A 23,000-nucleotide genomic window follows, 5' to 3' on the forward strand; every position below is an offset into this window, starting at 1 on the left:
CAAGGAGGAATAACATCTTGTAGGAGTGAGGAAGAGCCAGTTGTGAGTGTGGGGGAAGTTCGTGAGGCAGTAGGTAAAATGAAAGGGGGTAAGGCAGCCGGGATTGATGGGATAAAGATAGAAATGTTAAAAGCAGGTGGGGATATAGTTTTGGAGTGGTTGGTGCAATTATTTAATAAATGTATGGAAGAGGGTAAGGTACCTAGGGATTGGCAGAGAGCATGCATAGTTCCTTTGTATAAAGGCAAAGGGGATAAAAGAGAGTGCAAAAATTATAGGGGGATAAGTCTGTTGAGTGTACCTGGTAAAGTGTATGGTAGAGTTATAATTGAAAGAATTAAGAGTAAGACGGAGAATAGGATAGCAGATGAACAAGGAGGCTTTAGGAAAGGTAGGGGGTGTGTGGACCAGGTGTTTACAGTGAAACATATAAGTGAACAGTATTTAGATAAGGCTAAAGAGGTCTTTGTGGCATTTATGGATTTGGAAAAGGCGTATGACAGGGTGGATAGGGGGGCAATGTGGCAGATGTTGCAAGTGTATGGTGTAGGAGGTAGGTTACTGAAAGCAGTGAAGAGTTTTTACGAGGATAGTGAGGCTCAAGTTAGAGTATGTAGGAAAGAGGGAAATTTTTTCCCAGTAAAAGTAGGCCTTAGACAAGGATGTGTGATGTCACCGTGGTTGTTTAATATATTTATAGATGGGGTTGTAAGAGAAGTAAATGCGAGGGTCTTGGCAAGAGGCGTGGAGTTAAAAGATAAAGAATCACACACAAAGTGGGAGTTGTCACAGCTGTTCTTTGCTGATGACACTGTGCTCTTGGGAGATTCTGAAGAGAAGTTGCAGAGATTGGTGGATGAATTTGGTAGGGTGTGCAAAAGAAGAAAATTAAAGGTGAATACAGGAAAGAGTAAGGTTATGAGGATAACAAAAAGATTAGGTGATGAAAGATTGAATATCAGATTGGAGGGAGAGAGTATGGAGGAGGTGAACGTATTCAGATATTTGGGAGTGGACGTGTCAGCGGATGGGTCTATGAAAGATGAGGTGAATCATAGAATTGATGAGGGAAAAAGAGTGAGTGGTGCACTTAGGAGTCTGTGGAGACAAAGAACTTTGTCCTTGGAGGCAAAGAGGGGAATGTATGAGAGTATAGTTTTACCAATGCTCTTATATGGGTGTGAAGCGTGGGTGATGAATGTTGCAGCGAGGAGAAGGCTGGAGGCAGTGGAGATGTCATGTCTGAGGGCAATGTGTGGTGTGAATATAATGCAGAGAATTCGTAGTTTGGAAGTTAGGAGGAGGTGCGGGATTACCAAAACTGTTGTCCAGAGGGCTGAGGAAGGGTTGTTGAGGTGGTTTGGACATGTAGAGAGAATGGAGCGAAACAGAATGACTGCAAGAGTGTATCAGTCTGTAGTGGAAGGAAGGCGGGGTAGGGGTCGGCCTAGGAAAGGTTGGAGGGAGGGGGTAAAGGAGGTTTTGTGTGCGAGGGGCTTGGACTTCCAGCAGGCATGCATGAGCGTGTTTGATAGGAATGAATGGAGACAAATGGTTTTTAATACTTGACTTGCTGTTGGAGTGTGAGCAAAGTAACATTTATGAAGGGATTCAGGGAAACCGGCAGGCCGGACTTGAGTCCTGGAGATGGGAAGTACAGTGCCTGCACTCTGAAGGAGGGGTGTTAATGTTGCAGTTTAAAAACTGTAGTGTAAAGCACCCTTCTGGCAAGACAGTGATGGAGTGAATGATGGTGAAAGTTTTTCTTTTTTGGGCCACCCTGCCTTGGTGGGAATCGGCCAGTGTGATAATAAAAAAAAATAAAAAAAAACTAGCCATATTTACCAACTGGTCTCCATGTATGGCAAGTTACTGTGTGATGTCCAGCTTTCGTAGGTATGTGAATGATGCCGTAACCACATAGATCGATGCGACTGAGGTCATCTTGTCTGTACACCTGTACCATAATTCTGGGCCATCCTGAAAAAAAAATCACATGAGTTGATGATTTATCAAAAATGTTTCATCAAATCTATTGTAAGTGATGATAATACGTAAATAGCTAAATAACCTAGAGATGTGGCAACCCCCTAGACCCATACAGGTCAACAAAAACAAATATGGTTCATGCATCTCCATGTTGAAAAAAACAAATATAGTGTCCAGGCAAGTCAAATGTAACAAGTGTCCAGACAGGTCAAATGTAACAAATACAATGTCCAGACAGATCAAATGCAACAAATACAGTGTCCAGACAGGTCAAATGCAACAAATACAGTGTCCAGACAGGTCAAATGCAACAAATACAGTGTCCAGACAGGTCAAATGCAACAAATACAGTGTCCAGACAGGTCAAATATAACAAATACAATGTCCAGACAGATCAAATGCAACATATACAGTGTCCAGACAGGTCAAATGCAACATATACAGTGTCCAGACAGATCAAATATAACAAATACAATACCAGACAGATCAATAAAACAAATAGTGTCCAGATCTTATGTCAAGGTAGAACATTCAATTTTAAGAGAGATGTTCATGATATCAGCACAAGCAACTGGTACAAATTGTACATTTTTCTTCTAATAATATTTCAAACCATATTACATGGAGAAGTGGGTTAGAATCCTTCCTCCGTACGCTATACATGTCATAAGAGGCAACTAAAATACCATGAGCAAAATGCTAGTAACACCTTCTCCTGTAAAAATTACTAAATTGAAAAAAAAAAGAAAAACTTCTGTAATTTCTTATTGTTTAGATCACCTGCCTCGGTGGGAGACGACCGCTGTGCTGAAAATAAGATCAAACGTAACAGTTCTTAAGAGATATGTAATGCAAAATCTCTTCAGTTTTAAAAATTTCTCCGAGAAGAGATCACAGAGTTACAGATTAGTAATACATTATATTTTTGGTATGTTTACGTTGAGAGAAAAAGGCCTGGTCGTGGACCGGGCCGCGGGGGCGCTGATCCCCGGAATAACCTCCAGGTAACCTCCAGGTACTGCACAGTATTTTCCCCCCTGGTATCCCCAGGAGATACCTTCCAAGACCTACAGTGGATACCCGAAACAGTGGATAGTAGCATACACTATATATGACTTGTTTTTGTTTACATAAATACCAATGATAAAGTTTAATTAATAAATTACACACATTAATAAATTAATTAATGAATTTAATTAATAAATTTAATTAATAAATTACGATCATTTTGTTCACTGATAGGAAGCACTTTACGGCTTCTCCTAGACTTTGAACATCTGTCACCATCACTACTTTTGTACTTTGGGTCATTAACCCTTAAACTGTCCAAACAGATCTACGTTCACATGCGTAGTGCTCTAAAAGTAGATCTATGTTTCTTAACATATTTTCAAATACATATAACAAAAAATGTAGATCAAAGTTTTTTTTACACGTTTTCAAATGTAAAAAAAAGAAAAAGAAGCTCTACGTTTGTTGAAAAATGTTGAAAAAACGTATATCTACGTTTGGACAGTTTAAGGGTTAAGCAAAATTAAGGGTTATTTTTGAGCCACAGTAAATCATGGATAACTAAAACTATGGAAACCGAACCCACGGATACAGGGGTTCTACTATATAGAGATTTTTACACTTAAAGAGTAATTAAATAATTTTTCAATGTTGGTAATTTATTATCCAGTGTTTCATGTATAATTCAATAAACAAAATCTATTAAATCAAAATCAAAATTTTTATTTCTGTGTGTATTATACAAACTGCAATTTGTGTAATAACGTTAAATCGCATAACGTTAAATTTGCCTTACGATACATTTTAACGCTAACACTTTGCCTCGGCTAACGCTAAAAAACTCGCCTAACGATATTCGTTCTCGGGTACCAATTAATATCGTTAGGTGAGGGTCCACTGTATTGTTAAGTGTAAAGAAAGTTTCTAACATACATGAAGTAATCATGAAGCATTTTATATACAGTGGACCCCCGCATAGCGACCTTAATCCGTGCAAGAGGGCTGGCTGTTATGCGAAATGTTCGCTATGTGAATGAATTTTCCCCATAAGAAATAATGGAAATAAAATTAATCCGTGCAAGACACCCAAAAGTATGAAAACAAAAATTTTACTACATGAAATATACATTTTCCCACACACAAAGAGAAGGATACATGCACAATAGTATAGTAGTACATGCACAGTATATATTGTGCATGTACTAGTCTACCCTCCGGGGTTAATTGTTTCTAGTCTACCCTCCGGGGTTAATTGTTTCTTGGTATTCTCAATAAGCCACACCAACAACGGTGGTACAGCAGCAGCAGCAGCAGCTGACGGTGGTACAGCAGCAACAGCAGCAGCTGACGGTGGTACAGCAGCAACAGCAGCAGCTGACGGTGGTACAGCAGCAGCAGCAGCAACTGACGGTGGTACAGCAGCAACAGCAGCAGCTGACGGTGGTACAGCAGCAGCAGCAGCAGCTGACGGTGGTACAGCAGCAGCAGCAGCAGCTGACGGTGCTACAGCAGCAGCAGCAGCAGCTGACGGTGGTACAGCAGCAGCAGCAGCAGCTGACGGTGCTACAGCAGCAGCAGCAGCAGCTGACGGTGGTACAGCAGCAGCAGCAGCAGACGATGCTACAGCAGCAGCAGCAGACGATGCTACAGCAGCAGCAGCAGCAGACGATGCTACAGCAGCAGCAGCAGCAGCTGACGGTGGTACAGCAGCAGCAGCAGCAGCTGACGGTGGTACAGCAGCAGCAGCAGCTGACGGTGGTACAGCAGCAGCAGCAGCAGACGATGCTACAGCAGCAGCAGCAGACGATGCTACAGCAGCAGCAGCAGCAGACGATGCTTCATCAGCAGCAGCAGCAGCTGACGGTGGTACAGCAGCAGCAGCAGCAGCTGACGGTGGTACAGCAGCAGCAGCAGCTGACGGTGGTACAGCAGCAGCAGCAGCAGCTGACGGTGCTACAGCAGCAGCAGCAGCAGCTGACGGTGGTACAGCAGCAGCAGCAGCAGCTGACGGTGGTACAGCAGCAGCAGCAGCAGCTGACGGTGGTACAGCAGCAGCAGCAGCAGCTGACGGTGGTACAGCAGCAGCAGCAGCAGCTGACGGTGCTACAGCAGCAGCAGCAGCAGCTGACGGTGGTACAGCAGCAGCAGCAGCAGCTGACGGTGGTACAGCAGCAGCAGCAGCAGCTGACGGTGGTACAGCAGCAGCAGCAGCAGCTGACGGTGGTACAGCAGCAGCAGCAGCAGCTGACGGTGCTACAGCAGCAGCAGCAGCAGACGATGCTACAGCAGCAGCAGCAGACGATGCTACAGCAGCAGCAGCAGCAGACGATGCTACAGCAGCAGCAGCAGACGATGCTACAGCAGCAGCAGCAGCAGACGATGCTACAGCAGCAGCAGCAGACGATGCTACAGCAGCAGCAGCAGACGATGCTACAGCAGCAACTGACGATGTTACAGCACCAGCAGACGATGCTACAGCAGCAGCAGCAGACGATGCTACAGCAGCAGCAGCAGACGATGCTACAGCAGCAGCAGCAGACGATGCTACAGCAGCAGCAGCAGCAGACGATGCTACAGCAGCAGCAGCAGCAGACGATGCTACAGCAGCAGCAGCAGACGATGCTACAGCAGCAGCAGCAGACGATGCTACAGCAGCAGCAGCAGACGATGCTACAGCAGCAGCAGCAGACGATGCTACAGCAGCAACTGACGATGTTACAGCACCAGCAGACGATGCTACAGCAGCAGCAGCAGCAGCAGCAGACGATGCTACAGCAGCAACTGACGATGTTACAGCACCAGCAGATCGATGCCACAGAGCAGCGTTAAGCGTTAGCAGCAGACGATGCCAGCGTTGCTGCAAAGCAGACGATGCTACAGCAGCAGCAGCAGCAGACGATGCCAAGGTTAAACTTCGACGATGCTCGTTAACCAGCAGACGGATGCTGCTGCTGCTGCTGCTGTTATGACGATGCCATGTTGTTGTTAAGCAGCAGCAGACGACGCTGCTGTTGCTGTTGGCAGATCGATGTGCCGTTGCTGCTGTTAAGCGCAGCAGACGACGCCGCTGTTGCGTTGTTAAGCAGCAGACGATGCTGTTGCTGCGTTGCTGTTGTTAAGCAGATCGATGCCGCTGTTGCTAAGCAGACGACGCCAATTGTTAAACTGACGATGTTGCAACTGCAGACGATGCTGTTGTTGTTAAGCGTTACGATGCCAGCTGTTGCGGTTAAGCTGGTATATGCTGCTGCGCGCGCAGACGATGCTTGCAAGCGTTAAATAGCAGACGATGCTGTTGCTAAGCGTTAAGACGATGCCAAGCGCGTTGTTAGACGATGCTGCTGTTGCTGTTGTTGGCAGACGATGCCGCTAAGCAGCAGCAGCAGACGATGCCAAGCGTTAAGCGCAGACGATGCCATTGCGTTGCTAAGCAGACGATGCCAGCAGCAGCAGCAGACGATGCTACGTTAAGCTAAGTTGTTAAGATGATGCTACAGCAGCAGCAGCTGGCAGACGATGCCACAGCAGCAGCAGACGATGCCACAGCAACCGACGATGTTACAGCACCAGCAGATGATGCTGCAGCAGCAGACGATGCTGTTGAGCAGCAGCAGACGATGCCACAGCAGCAGCAGACGATGCCACAGCAGCAGCAGCAGACGATGCCACAGCAGCAGCAGCAGACGATGCCACAGCAGCAGAGCAGACGGCTACATGCAGCAGCAGCAAGTGAGTTGCTGTTAGCGCAGCGCGCGGTGCAGCAGGAGTGACGATGCTACAGCAGCAACTGACGACGTTGGCAGCAGCAGCAGACGGATGCCAAAGCAGTTGTTAGCAGCAGACGATGCCACAGCAAGGCAGCAGCAGACGATGCCAGCGTTGTTGGCAGCAGACGATGCCTAAGCAGCAGCAACTGACGATGCGTTCACAGCACCCAGCAGACGATGCCACAGCAGCAGCAGCAGCAGACGGAGCGCCGCTGTTGTTGTTAAGTACCAGCAGACGATGCTACAGCAGCAGCAGCACCAGCAGACGATGCCATGTTTGGCAACCGACGATGTTACAGCACCAGCAGACGATGCCAGCGTTGTTGGGCAGCAGACGACGCCAGCAGCAGCAGCAGCAGCAGATTGAGCTGCTACAGGCAGCAGCAGCAGCAGCACGATGCCGGCTGTTGGCAGCAGCAGCAGCAGACGATGCTACAGCAAGGCAGCAGACGATGCCACAGCAGCGCAGCAGACGATGCCAGCAGCGTTGGCAGACGATGCTACAGCAGCAGCAGCAGACGATGCCACAGCAGCAGGCAGACGATGCCATGTTATGCGCAGACGATGTTGGCAGCAGCGACGATGCCTGCTGTTAAACTGACGATGCTACAGCAACTGTTAAGATGATGCCGTTGTTGCAGCGGCAGACGATGCCACAGCAGCAGCAGCAGACGATGCTACAGCAGCAACCGACGATGTTACAGCACCAGCAGGATGACGCTACAGCAGCAGCGCGCGTGACGAGCAGCAGCAGCAGCAGCAGACGATGCCAAGCGTTAAGCAGCAGCAGACGATGCCATGCAGCAGCAGCAGACGATGCCACAGCAGCATAGCAGGACGATGCCACAGCAGCAGCAGCAGTTAAGACGATGCCACAGCAGCAGCAGACGATGCTACAGCAGCAGCAGACGACGCTAAGCAGCAGCAGCAGCAGACGATGCCACGTTGTTATACAGACGATGCCAAGGCAGCGGGCAGCGGCAGACGATGCCGCAGCGGCAGCAGACGATGCTGTTGTTAAGTAAGTGTTAAGCAGACGATGCCGTTGCTGTTAAGACGATGCCACAGTTGCAGCAGCACGATGCCACAGCAGCAACTGACGATGCCATGTTAATCACAGACGATGCTACGCAGCAGCAGCAGCAGATGATGCCACGCGCAGCAGCAAGCAGATGATGCCACAAGCTACAGCAGCAGCAGCAGACGATTCCCTGTTGTTGTTAAGCAAGCAGACGACGCCACGTTAGCAACCGACGATGCTACACCAGCAGATGCTACAGCGTTGAGCAGTTAAGCAGACGATGCCACAGCAGCAAAGACGACATACAGCAGCAGCAGCAGCAGACGATGCTAGCTGCTGTTGAGCGCAGCAGCAGACGATGCCGCGCAGCAGCAGCAGACGATGCCGTTAAGCAGCAGCAGACGATGCTACAGCAGCAGCAGACGATGCTACAGCAGCAGCAGCAGCAGATCGATGGGCTGTTGCTGTTGGCAGACGATGCCATGTTGCAGCAGCAGACGATGCCTGAGCGCTGTTAAACTGACGATGTTACAGCACCAGCAGACGATGCCAAGTTGTTAAGCGCAGCAGACGATGCCATGCCAGCGCGCAGACGATGCCACAGCAGCAGCAGCAGACGATGCCACAGCAGCAGCAGCAGACGATGCCACAGCAGCAGCAGCAGACGATGCCACAGCAGCAGCAGCAGACGATGCCACAGCAGCAGCAGCAGACGATGCCACAGCAGCAGCAGCAGACGATGCCACAGCAGCAGCAGCAGAGACGATGCCAGCAGCAATCGACGATGTTACAGCACCAGATACGATGCCACAGCAGCAGCAGCAGACGATGCCAAGGCGAGCAGCAGACGATGCTACAGCAGCAACTGACGATGCTTGTTAAATTCAGCAGACGATGTTACAGCAGCAGCAGCAGCAGCAGACGATGCTACAGCAGCAGCAGCAGATGATGCTACAGCAGCAGCAGCAGCAAGAGCGACGATGCCACAGCAGCAACCGACGATGTTAGCACCAGCAGACGATGCTGCTGCAGCAGCAGCAGCAGACGATGCTACAGCAGCAGCAGCAGCAGACGATGCTACAGCAGCAGCAGCAGACGATGCTGTTGTTAAGGCAGCAGACGATGCTACAGCTATAAGTTGTTGCAGCAGCAGACGATGCCAGCAGCAGCAGCAGACGATGCTGCAGCAGCAACTGACGATGTTATGTTCAGCAGACGATGCCATGTTGTTAAGCAGCAGCAGACGATGCTACAGCAGCAGCAGCAGATGATGCCACAGTGTTAGCAGCAGACGATGCCAGCAGCAATAGCAGACGATGCTAAAAGCAGCAGCAGCAGACGTGATGCTACAGCAGCAGCAGCAGACGATGCTGTTGCGCAGCAGCAGCAGCATGACGATGCTACAGCAGCAGCAGCAGACGATGCCACAGCAGCAGTGTTATGACGATGCCAGCAGCAGCAGCAGACGATGCTACAGCAGCAGCAGATCGATGCTACAGCAAGCGTTAAGCAGCAGACGACGCTACAAGCGCGTTAAGGTGACGACGCTGTTAAGCAATCGATGACGCCATGTTAACCAGCAGATCGATGCCATGTTACAGCAGCAGACGATGCCGCAAGCTGCTGTTGCGCAGACGATGCCACAGCAGCAGCAGCAGATCGATGCCATGTTAAGCAGACGATGCCATGCTGTTGCTAAGCAGACGATGCTGTTGCTGTTACAGACGATGCCACAGCAGCAGCAGCAGCAGCAGGCAGCGGGCAGCAGCAGCAGCAGCAGCGCGCAGCAGGAGCAGACGATGCCATGTTGTTAAACTGACGATGCTACAGCAGCAGCAGCAGACGATGCTGGCTGTTACAAAGTAGCAGACGATGCTACAGCAGCAGCAGCAGCAGCAGACGATGCCACAGCACCAGCAGATCGATGCCATGTTAAGTAAGCAGACGATGCTACGTTGCTAAGCAGCAGCAGCAGACGACGCTACGTTGTTAGCAGCAGACGATGCTACAGCAGCAGCAGCAGCGGCAGACGATGCCAGCGTAAAAGCAGCAGCAGCAACCAGCAGACGATGCTACAGCAAAGCAGCAGCACCAGCAGACGATGCTACAGCAGCAACCGACGATGCTGGCAGCACCCAGCAGACGATGCTACAGCAGCAGCAGCAGCAGACGATGCTGTTGCTGTTAGCACCCAGCAGACGATGCTAAGCAAAGCAGCAGCACCAGCAGGACGATAAGCAGCAGCAACCGACGATGTTGCTGAGCACCAGACGATGCTACAGCCAGCAGCAGCAGACGGCGCGCGCAGCAGCAGTGGCAGACGATGCTACAGCGCAGCAGCAGCAGACGATGTTGCGTTGTTAAGCAGCAGCAGCAGACGATGCTACAGTGCAGCAGCAGCAGACGATGCTATGTTGTTACAGCAGACGATGCCACAGCAGCAGCAGCAGACGATGCCGCTGCAGCAGCAGCAGACGATGCCACAGCAGCAGCAGCAGACGATGCCACAGCAGCAGACGATGCCACAGCAGCAGCAGCAGACGATGCCACAGCAGCAGACGATGCCACAGCAGCAGACGGTGCCACAGCAGCAGACGGCGCCGTTGTTATAGTTGGGCAGTGGCGATGCCATGTTGCGCAACCGACGATGCTACAGCACCAGCAGACGATGCCGTTGCGCAGCAGCAGACGACGCTGCGCTGTTGGCGCAGCAGCAGCAGACGATGCCACGTTGTTGCAGACGATGCCGCTGTTGCTGCAGCAGCAGCAGACGATGCTGCGCGCAGCAGATCGATGCTGCTGGTGTTGCTGTTAAGTTGTTATGACGATGCCTACAGCAGCAGCAGACGATGCCACAGCAGCAGCAGACGATGCCACAGCAGCAGCAGCAGACGATGCCACAGCAGCAGCAGACGATGCTACAGCAGCAGCAAGTGGCATGCCACAGCAGCAGCAGCAGACGATGCCGTTGTTGTTAAGCAGCAGCAGACGATGCCGCAAGCAGCAGCAGCAGACGATGCCAGCGTTGTTGTTAAGACGATGCCTGTTAAAAGCAACTGACGGATGTTGTTACCCAGCAGACGATGCCGCTGTTGTTGGCAGCAGCAGCAGACGATGCCAAGCAGCAGCAGGCAGATGATGCTACAGCGCGCGCTACAGCAGACGATCTCTACAGCAGCAGCAGCAGACGATGCTACAGCAGCAACTGACGATGTTACAGCACCAGCAGACGATGCTACAGCAGCAGCAGCAGCAGACGATGCTACAGCAGCAGCAGCAGATCGATGCACAGCAGCAGCAGCAGCAGACGATGCGGCAGCAGCAGCGCAGATGATGCTTCTGCAGCAGCAGCAGCAGACGATGCTACAGCAGCAGCAGCAGCAGACGATGCTACAGCAGCAGCAGCAGATGATGCTACAGCAGCAGCAGCAGACGATGCCAGTTGTTGTTGTTAAGCAGACGATGCTACAAGCAGCAGCAGCAGACGATGCCACAGCAGCAACTGACGATGTTACAGCACCAGCAGACGATGCTAGCTGTTGCTAAGCAGCAGACGATGCTGCTGCTGGCAAGGCGTATGATGCTACAGCAGCAGCAGACGACGGCGGCAGCAAGCAACCGACGATGCTGGTTGTTGTCCAGCAGACGATGCTAGTTGCTAAGCAGCAGCAGACGATGCCAGCAGCAGCAGCAGACGATGCCACAGCAGCAGCAGCAGACGATGCTACGCGTTGGCAGCAGCAGCAGACGATGCCACAGCAGCAGCAGCAGACGATGCTACAAGGCAGCAGACGATGCTGTTAAAAGCGTTAAGCAGCAGACGATGCTACAGCAGCAGCAGCAGACGATGCCAAGGCAGCAGCAGCAGACGATGCCGTTGTTGTTAGCAGCAGACGATGCTACGTTACAGCAGCAGGACGATGCTACTGTTAGCAAGTTGCAGCACCAGCAGGACGATGCCAAGCGTTGTTAAGCAGACGATGCTACAGCTGTTGGCAGACGATGCTGCTGCTGCTAAGGTGCACCAGCAGACGATGCCAAGCAGCAGCAGCAGCAGACGATGCTGCTGTTAAGCAGCACCAGCAGACGATGCCAGCAGCAGCAGCAGACGATGCCAGCAGCAGCAGCAGCAGCAGACGATGCCACAGTTGTTGGGCAGCAGCATAAGACGATGCCACAGCAGCAGCAGATGCCAGCAGCAGCAGCAGACGATGCTACAGCAGCAGCAGCAGACGATGCCACAGCAGCAGCAGCAGACGATGCTACAGCATCAGCAGCAGCAGCAGACGATGTGCCATGCTGTTGTTGTTGTTGCGCAGACGATGCCAGCAGCAGCAGCAGACGATGCCAGCTGCTGTTATAAGACGATGCTTACAGCAGCAGCAGCAGCAGCAGACGATGCCGTTGTTAAGGCAGACGATGCTGCGCAGCAGCAGCAGCAGCAGACGATGCCGTTATGTTGGCAGACGATGCGCTGTTGTTAAGCTAGCAGATGACGCCACAGCAGCAAGTGGTGACGCGATGCCGCTGGTGCAGCAGCACCAGCAGGACGATGCCAGCAGCACCAGCAGACGATGCCATGCAGCAGCAGCAGAGCAGCAGACGATGCCAGCAGCAGCAGCAGCAGGACGCTGCTTGGCAGCAGCAGGCAGACGACGCCACAGCAGCACCAGCAGACGATGCCAGCAGCAGCAGCAGACGATGCTGGCAGCAGCGCAAGGCAAGCGTTGGGCAGCAGCAGACGATGCCTGTTGTTGCAGCAGCAGACGATGCCAGCAGCAGCAGCAGCAGCAAGCGTTGCTGTTGTTGCAGACGATGTTACAGCAGCACCAGCAGACGATGCTACAGCAGCAGCAGCAGACGATGCTGTTGCTGCTAAGCAGCAGCAGTGACGATATAAGCAGCAAGCAAGCAGCAGACGATGCCACAGCAGCAACCTGTCGATGCTGCTATGTTAAGGTGCAGCAGACGATGCCATGTTGCTGCGCAGACGATGCCGCTGTTAGCGCACCCCAGCAGACGATGCCAAGCGTTGTTAAGCAGATCGATGCTGCTAAGCAAGCAGCAGCAGACGACGCCAAGGCAGTTAAGCGGCGCAGATCGACGCTTGCAGCAAGACGACGCCACAGCGCGTTGCTGTTGCAGACGACGCCGCGTTGCGCGTTAAGCAGCAGACGATGCCGCGCAAGGTTAAGCAGACGATGCCGTTGCTGTTAAGCAGACGACGCTGTTGCTGCGTTAAGCGCGCGACGATGCTACGCTGTTGCGCAGACGATGCCGTTGCTAAGCGGCAGACGATGCCAGCAGCAGCAGCAGACGATGCTACACCAGCAGCAGCAGATGATGCTACAGCAGCAGCAGCAGACGATGCTACAGCAGCAGCAGCAGCAGCAGACGATGCTACAGCAGCAACTGACGATGTTACAGCACCAGCAGACGATGCTACAGCAGCAGCAGCAGCAGCAGACGATGCTACAGCAGCAGCAGCAGATGATGCTACAGCAGCAGCAGCAGACGATGCTACAGCAGCAGCAGCAGACGATGCTACAGCAGCAGCAGCAGCAGCAGACGATGCTACAGCAGCAGCAGCAGCAGCAGACGATGCTACAGCAGCAGCAGCAGCAGCAGACGATGCTACAGCAGCACCAGCAGACGATGCTACAGCAGCAGCAGCAGACGATGCTACAGCAGCAGCAGACGATGCTACAGCAGCAACTGACGATGTTACAGCACCAGCAGACGATGCTACAGCAGCAGCAGCAGCAGCAGCAGACGATGCTACAGCAGCAGCAGACGGTACTACAGCAGCAGCAGCAGCAGCTGACGGTGGTACAGCAGCAGCAGCAGCAGCAGACGATGCTACAGCAGCAACTGACGATGTTACAGCACCAGCAGACGATGCTACAGCAGCAGCAGCAGCAGACGATGCTACAGCAGCAGCAGCAGACGATGCTACAGCAGCAACTGACGATGTTACTGCACCAGCAGACGATGCTACAGCAGCAGCAGCAGCAGCAGACGATGCTACAGCAGCAGCAGCAGACGATGCTACAGCAGCAGCAGCAGACGATGCTACAGCAGCAGCAGCAGACGATGCTACAGCAGCAGCAGACGGTACTACAGCAGCAGCAGCAGCTGATGGTGGTACAGCAGCAGCAGCAGCTGTACCAGCAATAGTAGCGATGGTTGATTGGGGTTTATTATACAACCTGGCCATCTCGGAGACAAGCACTCCACTTTCATACTTATCAATGATCTTTTTCTTCATCTCCAAAGTAATTCTGGAGATTACCTGGAGAGAGTTTCGGGGGTCAACGCCCCCGCGGCCCGGTCTGTGACCAGGCCTCCTGGTGGATCAGCGCCTGATCAACCAGGCTGTTGCTGCTGGCTGCACGCAAACCAACGTACGAGCCACAGCCCGGCTGATCAGGAACTGACTTTAGGTGCTTGTCCAGTGCCAGTTTGAAGACTGCCAGGGGTCTGTTGGTAATCCCCCTTATGTGTGCTGGGAGGTAGTTGAACAGTCTCGGGCCCCTGACACTTATTGTATGGTCTCTTAACGTGCTAGTGACACCCCTGCTTTTCATTGGGGGGATGGTGCATCGTCTGCCAAGTCTTTTGCTTTCGTAGTGAGTGATTTTCGTGTGCAAGTTCGGTACTAGTCCCTCTAGGATTTTCCAGGTGTATATAATCATGTATCTCTCCCTCCTGCGTTCCAGGGAATACAGGTTTAGAAACCTCAAGCGCTCCCAGTAATTGAGGTGTTTTATCTCCGTTATGCGCGCCGTGAAAGTTCTCTGTACATTTTCTAGGTCGGCAATTTCACCTGCCTTGAAAGGTGCTGTTAGAGTGCAGCAATATTCCAGCCTAGATAGAACAAGTGACCTGAAGAGTGTCATCATGGGCTTGGCCTCCCTAGTTTTGAAGGTTCTCATTATCCATCCTGTCATTTTTCTAGCAGATGCGATTGATACAATGTTATGGTCCTTGAAGGTGAGATCCTCCGACATAATCACTCCCAGGTCTTTGACGTTGGTGTTTCGCTCTATTTCGTGGCCAGAATTTGTTTTGTACTCTGATGAAGATTTAATTTCCTCATGTTTACCATATCTGAGTAATTGAAATTTCTCATCGTTGAACTTCATATTGTTTTCTGCAGCCCACTGAAAGATTTGGTTGATGTCCGCCTGGAGCCTTGCAGTGTCTGCAATGGAAGACACTGTCATGCAGATTCGGGTGTCATCTGCAAAGGAAGACACGGTGCTGTGGCTGACATCCTTGTCTATGTCGGATATGAGGATGAGGAACAAGATGGGAGCTAGAACTGTGCCTTGTGGAACAGAGCTTTTCACCGTAGCTGCCTCGGACTTTACTCTGTTGACTACTCTCTGTGTTCTGTTAGTGAGGAAATTATAGATCCATCGACCGACTTTTCCTGTTATTCCTTTAGCACGCATTTTGTGCGCTATTACGCCATGGTCACATTTATCGAAGGCTTTTGCAAAGTCTGTATATATTACATCTGCATTCTTTTTGTCTTCTAGTGCATTTAGGACCTTGTCGTAGTGATCCAGTAGCTGAGACAGACAGGAGCGACCTGTTCTAAACCCATGTTGCCCTGGGTTGTGTAACTGATGGGTTTCTAGATGGGTGGTGATCTTGCTTCTTAGGACCCTTTCAAAGATTTTTATGATATGGGATGTTAGTGCTATTGGTCTGTAGTTCTTTGCTGTTGCTTTACTGCCCCCTTTGTGGAGTGGGGCTATGTCTGTTGTTTTTAGTAACTGAGGGACGACCCCCGTGTCCATGCTCCCTCTCCATAGGAGAGGGGTTGGCACTAGAAGCTATCTTGGGGCCCATGGTCACTTATTTTCCAGAAAAAAATCACCAAAAACACTGTAATAATACGAAATGTTCCGATTGTATGCTTGGATGTTACCGCGGAGGCTGGCTGGTAAACAATGCCACCGGCGGCACATGTGAGGCTGGCTGAGGGCGCACATTGGACGCGTCTCGGACGAAGGCCGCTGAGCGGGTTTTTGTCCGCTATGCGGGGCAAAATTTTAGCGATCAAAGCGTCCGCTATGCGGATTGTCCGTTATGCAAGGCGTCCGTTATGCGGGGGTCCACTGTATTCTTATGATAAAAAGTACAGTAGGACCACCGTATCCATGGATTTGGTATCTGTGGTTTTGGTTATCTGTACTTTACTGTAGCCTAAAACTAGAAATTTTGTTTAATAATGGCACCAGAGTGCAAAAGTAGTGATGGCGGCAGTTCTTTGTAGCCAAAGAGTAGCCGTAAAGTGCTTCCCATCAGTGAAAAAGCGATAATTCAAGATTTACTGTGCGTAATTTATAAATTATACATTATCATAGGTATGTATGTGCCTGCACTTTAAAGGACGGGTTCGGGATACTGGCAGTTTGGAGGGATACGTTGTGTATCTTTATACGTATATACAGTGGACCCCCGGTTAACGATATTTTTTCACTCCAGAAGTATGTTCAGGTGCCAGTACTGACCGAATTGTTCCCATAAGGAATATTGTGAAGTAGATTAGTCCATTTCAGACCCCCAAACATACACGTACAAACTCACTTACATAAATACACTTACATAATTGGTTGCATTCGGAGGTGATCGTTATGCGGGGGTCCACTGTACTTCTAAACTGTTGTATTCTGAGCACCTCTGCAAAAACAGTGATTATGTGTGAGGTGAAAGTGTTGAATGATAATGAAAGTATTTTCTTTTTGGGGATTTTCTTTCTTTTTGGGTCACCCTGCTTCGGTGGGTCACCCTGCCTCGGTGGGTCACCCTGCCTCGGTGGGTCACCCTGCCTCGGTGGGTCACCCTGCCTCGGTGGGTCACCCTGCCTCGGTGGGTCACCCTGCCTCAGTGAGAGACAGCCGACTTATTAAAAAAAAAAAAAGTATGTAAATGAAAAACATTTTGTATACTACAGAAAAGAAATAAAGCTTTATTGCACTGTATTTTTAACAAGTTAGTTGTCTCTCACTGAGGCAGGGTGACCCAAAAAAGAAAAAATTTCACCATCATTCTCACTATCACTGTCTTGCCAGAGGCGCACGGATACGGCAATATTGTATTGTATAAAACGTAATACCTTGAATCCCGCGAGTAGCGAGGTGAATGTCCAGAGGATGACACCAGCTGACTGTATCACTCACTTCTGACTGATCTGCTTGAGTCTGTCCTTCTACAAGACCCTCCACCACTCTCCAGCCACCACCTGAAAAATAATCAGGAAATGAATCAATATATACATTTATTTGCATCTTTGAGCCCTTGTTTTCTATGGTAATTTTCCACTCTTCAGGGTGTGAAATGCTCTGCATAACCACTGGCTTTCTGCATGCATAACCAAATGTCACCAGGGAAGGATATACTATGAAACTAATTAAGCTTAAGCTTGAGGGCCCCTAATCCTGGAGGGGCCCCAAAAGTGACTTTAGTCCACATTGCTTAAAAATTTTGGGTCAATTGTATGAGAAGGTGTTGCAAAGGGGCCCCCATAACAGTTCAAGCTTCAGGGCCCCAAAACTGTAGGTTCACCACTGAATGTCACCCATTTCTGTACAAATATTATCACATGGAAATAATTCTTTCCCTTTGACATGAAGCATAATTTCCCATGGGCATCTTAAATCTCTTAACGTATTAGAGATGTGAATGAACACAACACTCAATCATCCTTCAACCTTATCAACACAATACAAAATTAACTTCTGTAATACATATAGTGTCCTATATTACATTTCTGAAAACTATATCTGCAGATGGGACATGATCCATACAGGTTTAGCACCTCGCCTTGAATAAAGCAGCAATAATTAATACCGTAGTTATTAAATTTCAGTCTTGGGAGTAAACCATGGGCTCCTATGATGCTTTCCCAGCCGTTTCCTTTACCAATTATTTACTGGCTCATGAAATCGTAATGATATGATTGCAAACAAACCATACCATGGGCGGGGATAGAACTCGTGGGTTCTATCCCTGCCCGTGGTATGGTTCAGTTTTTTACTGGCTGTCAACAACTGACCACAAGAGGCCTATGAGTGCAACATGAGAGCATCAGCATTAGGAGAGGAGCAGACAGTTGAGTCAAATAATGAGTGATAGTCCCTAATAGGCCTAGGGATGAGCATTGGGTGAACCCATGTGTTGCTTGAGGTCACGATGTTTCACGAGGCCCCTGAAGCACAAATATACTTTTTAATACTTTCATCATCTGTATATATGGGTACTGTAGATTTTAATGATTTTTGGCCTCTGGAAAGGTAATAAAAAGAATAATATTTGATAAAACGTGTAGAAATTAATAAAACTTGACATGGTAAAAAACTATATGCTCAGCGCAAACCTCGGTGATAACACGACTGTAAACAAACTACGGAATGGGTGGGATTGGAACCCATGGCAAGCAAGTTGCAAAACTCCAGGCCAGTGTGTTAACCACTGGGCCAGCTGGTGGGAAATTCATGTGTAAAAACTTGCATTTGTAGTCACAGTGGTGGCCCATGCTAACGTCCCTATAGTGTATATAAATATACCTAGTTGTATGAATCTTACTGTAGTCAGGTGGCCCAGTGGTTAACGCACTGACCTGGAGTTTTACCACTCACTTGCCATGGGTTCTAACCCCACCAGTTCCCTGGTTTTTAATAAAGCTCTACTAAGCACAAACATTTAAAGACTGAGTTCCTCTGCATATGGCATCCTTTTTGCCATATTTTCCAGCAAGTTACACATTCTCTGTGTCCTATACAGTACTATTAAACACTATTTTTGAACTATTCTATACCTCTATTATTCCTATATAAAACACTGATTTACTATTTACACTAAAAGAATTAAAAATTACGAAATTATAGGTAAAGAAAACATTCCTACCTGTTTAGTTACATCTGAGAATTTTTTTTGTTCAAGTGAATATTGTTATATTCACAAGAAAGCTCTAAACTTACATGGTAACAGATCAATAAAATATATGGAACTAACATTAATACACAGCTCCTATAGCTGTGTATTAATGCTAGTTTCATCCTAATTTTTGAAAAAACAATAAAAAATTTCAAGTTATCCCTACAGATTTGATATTTATTATCAAACATTTTTTTCTTACAAGGAACCGACACACTGCCTCAGTTATCCAGTTTTTTTTCTGGCTTAATAGATTTCCCACAACCATGTCTCTGTATTCTGGTTATTGTTCAAATTCAAATTATTAATTTATTTTTACCATGTGTTCCAGCCTGGTCATGGACCGGGCCACGGGGGTGTTGATCCCCGAAACCCCCTACAGGTATACTCCAGGTATACAAGGCGCATGACAGAAGTATCATAACGGTGAATTAGTAACCATGTTCAAGGGTTAATTACCCTCTTACTTTATGCTAAAGCGTATCCCAAAGCCGATTTTCCAAGACTTTTTTGTGGGAAAGACGCATCTTATATGCCAGAAAATACAGTATGCAGTTTACAGATAATATAGTTTACATGTACAGTACAATTAAAATATCGTTGGTTACAAAATAAAGACACTAATATGAAATGCATTTCAGGTAAACTAATCCAAATTTTTAAGACTACTTAGGAGCTAGACGTAGATTGTATAGTAGGTTTATAAGGTGTACTGTAGTTCAGCTGGTAGCGCACTCGGCTCACACACTGAGGTCCAGGGGTCGATCCCCGGTACGAATGAGAACATGAGGATGTGTTTCCTTAAGACACCTGCTGTCCCTGTTCACCTAGCAGTAAGTACATGGGTGTTAGGTGACTGGTGTGGGTGGCATCCTGGGAACAAAATTAACCTAAGTTGCATGAAATGCTCTGCATAACCAAGAACTTTCTACACAGTATGTCACTGGTGTCAGCTATGGTCTGTATAAGTTGTATCATGTACTTGTAGAAATAAACATTATTATTATTATTATTATTAGAGAGGCATACAGCATGTTAATAAGACATAGTAAGCAGTTTAAGGCATTTATTAAGATGATACTCCATCCACCAGCAACTTTATCAATCCATACAGATATAAATATACAGAACATACATTCACAAACTGTAGTATATATCATAAATATATTGGTGAACAGTATATAATGAGCTGATCAGGTATAATATCCAGTGGAGACACAGTCTTCGATGATGCACTGACTTTCTTGGGTTACCCTAGTGGCTAACCCTCAGGGTTAAAAATAAAAACAAATCTTTTCTTAATATACAATAGTACTATTATTTATATATACAGTATATCCTCTGCTTCTTTATATCTGTAGGTACTAATAAAATACCTTGTGTATGTCAATTAAGGTACAGGTAGACATAAGTACAATTATCATACATAGTGGAAATTACCCACCAGGATAACCCAAAAAAGTCAATGTGAGTTATTTCCACTGGGGACAAAACAGTGGCCCGTGGCCTGGTAGGCAACACTCTGGCTTCACACACTGAGTGTCCAAGGTTGGCGTGTTTCCTTACACCTGTTGTCTATGTTCACCTAGCAAGAAAGCAGGTATCTGGGTGTTAGTTAACAAGTGTGGGTTGCATCCTGGGGGACAAGACTGAAGGACCATAATGGAAATAAGACAGACAGTCCTCGATGACACACTGACTTTCCTGGGTTATCCTTGGTGGCTAACCATCTGGGGTTAAAAATCTGAACAAAATCTTATCTGGTGGCCTGGTGGTTAACGCTCTCGCTTCACACGGCGAGGGCCTGGGTTCGATTCCCAGCCAGAGTAGAAACATTGGACGTGTTTCTTTCCACCTGTTGTCTATGTTCCCCATCAGTAAAATGGGTACCTGGGTGTTAGTCGACTGGTGTGGGTCGCATCCCGGGACACTGACCTAATTTGCCCGAAATGCAGAGCATAACAAGGGAGTTTCTATATAGTAGTATCATTGTTGTCAGCTAGGACTGTATACCTTGTACATGTACCTGTAGTAAATAAAGATATTATTATTATTATTATTATTATTATTATTATTATTATTATTATTACCGAAAAAAATCTTATATACATCTTCTGAATAAATGCCATAAACTGCATATTGTGTCTTATTCAAATATTAATACATATATATTACCAGTGACAGATGTACTGTAGGAAACTTACCTAACTGAAGAATCCACTTGCAAAATAACGATGCTTTTGGAAATCCGCTCGCTCCGGTAATCTGGCCTATGATATGTATCTCTGCCATAAGGCCTTCTTCATGCTATGAAAAAATTAAGACACGGCACATGAAGCAAATACTGTATATGTACAGTGGTGAACTAAATATTCTATTTCTAGTACACCTACCATCCGACTTATGACCGAGTTCGGTTCCGAGAAACCGGTCGTAAGTCGAACTTTACTACTGAATATCAACAATACATCTTTGTAATGACTTTATTTTATTGTTTTATTTTGGTACTTCATGTTTTACTTTACTTTTTATGTTGTTAGTATTGTATTTTATACTGTAAGGTTTAGGATAAACACTGTGTACAACACAAATAGTTGTTTATTTCCCTGAAATTTGGCATAAAAAACATGGTCGTAAGTCGGATGGCAGGTGTATTACATAAATAACAAAAAGGCACAATACCGTGACTGGAAAAGTACACAAATAACCCGCACATAGGAGAGAGGAGCTTATGATGACATTTTGGTTAGTGTGACTTTGTAAATGGTCCGAGTCGGACCGAAACGCCGTAAGCTCCTCTCTCCTATGTGCGGGTTATTTGTGTATTTCTAGCATTACAGATGGTACCTGGGTGTTCACCTACTGTTGTGGGTGGCATCCTGGGGAGGACCTAAGAACCCTAATGGAAAATGACACATGGCTTGGCTTGTCTGGGTTATTCTAGGTTACTAATGCTTTCGGTTTCATAAATGGAATAAAGTCGTCGTTGTTGTCTTCTATTTCTTCTGGTACGTCTACTTCCTCCTCCTCTTCCTCTTCTTCTTCTTTATTTACATTATTACTTATTAACATTAAAAGGTAAATAACCCACAGAAAGTAAAACATTGCGAGGTCTTTCAGTCGTCCCCCAGGATACGACCCACACCAGTCAACTAACACCCAGGTACCTATTTACTGCTACATATATACACTAACAAGGGCAGCAGGTGCTAGGAGACTTGCCCATGTATCTTCCTGCCCAGGATTCCACCTGGATCCTTTGATTGTGAGCAAAACGTGCTACCAAGCACCTCAAGGTACACTTTATAATACAGTATTTTATTATACAACGGTTATTAATATGACGAAGATTTTGTAAAGTCAATAATTTGAAAAGCTAATAAAAGCATATTTACAAAAAAAAAAAAAAACTTTATAGTAGCGGACACGTACCTCGATATAAGAGACTAATAGAGGATAATTATCTGCGTCTGTTAATTACAATATTATTATTAACATGGGGAGACCTAAACCCGTATGAATCGGGCAGATTATTTATCTTTATTACATTATCCTAGGATAATTATTTTCATGGGGAGCACTAAACCCATAGGGGGTCACACAATTGTCTGTCTGTTAATTCGAAAATTATCATAGGGAGACCTAAACCCGTATGAATCGGGCAGATTATTTACCTTATTTCTTTATCCTACGATAATTTTCATGGGGAGCACAAAACCCATAGGGGCTACACATTGCCTCGGGAAGTGGAAGGCAGTTAGGCTTGATCCAAGGACTGGGAGCACCGCTCCAACTCCTTGGATCAAAAACCCCCTCACCAACCTACAAAACATCAAATCCTCAAAATCCGTCGGCCTAAATAGACCTATAACAGCCTAAATAACCATCAATCTCCCATCTATCCTCATCTATCATCATCACACATCATCAATCATCACTCTACACTCCATTACAACAATCATCATCAATGTTTAAACTCATAATCATCAAAAATTTGACACAAATTACCAAAAAAGGTCGAAATTCTGTTGTTTTTGTTTACATTGTGAGGGAGACTGAGTGTAATTAATTAAGGGATCACAACTCTATATTATTATTATATTTATCTTATTTCACTGTAAGATTTTATGTGTATATATATACATATACATATATACATGTATATATGCATAAATATATACTTGCTTCCTTGTAGTGGCCAGTGAAGAGGTGAAATTAAGAGCCGTGACTCGACCCCTGCAGCTACGAATGAGTTAGTACAT

At 47.5% G+C, this 23,000-nt stretch overlaps 1 protein-coding gene across 2 annotated transcripts in view; it reads right to left on the bottom strand.

Moving 5' to 3' along the window:
* Positions 1–22,790, bottom strand: part of B9d2 (B9 domain-containing protein 2) — a 34,520-nt gene extending 11,730 nt beyond the window's left edge. The window contains exons 1-4 of one of the 2 annotated variants that reach the window (XM_070081067.1): positions 22,747–22,790; positions 20,943–21,045; positions 16,919–17,044; positions 1,846–1,980 (exon numbers count right to left, since the gene is read on the bottom strand). In XM_070081067.1, coding sequence (XP_069937168.1) covers positions 1,846–1,980; positions 16,919–17,044; positions 20,943–21,030 — 349 coding nt within the window. In that variant the 5' untranslated portion in view covers positions 21,031–21,045; positions 22,747–22,790. Of the gene's footprint in view, positions 1–1,845; positions 1,981–16,918; positions 17,045–20,942; positions 21,075–22,746 lie in introns of those variants that run through there. The other variant, XM_070081066.1, reaches the window with a different exon arrangement.
* Positions 22,791–23,000: the final 210 nt, after the last annotated feature.

This window comes from Cherax quadricarinatus, unplaced genomic scaffold, assembly GCF_038502225.1.
Source record: "Cherax quadricarinatus isolate ZL_2023a unplaced genomic scaffold, ASM3850222v1 Contig1599, whole genome shotgun sequence".
NCBI classification, from domain to species: Eukaryota; Metazoa; Arthropoda; class Malacostraca; order Decapoda; family Parastacidae; genus Cherax; species Cherax quadricarinatus.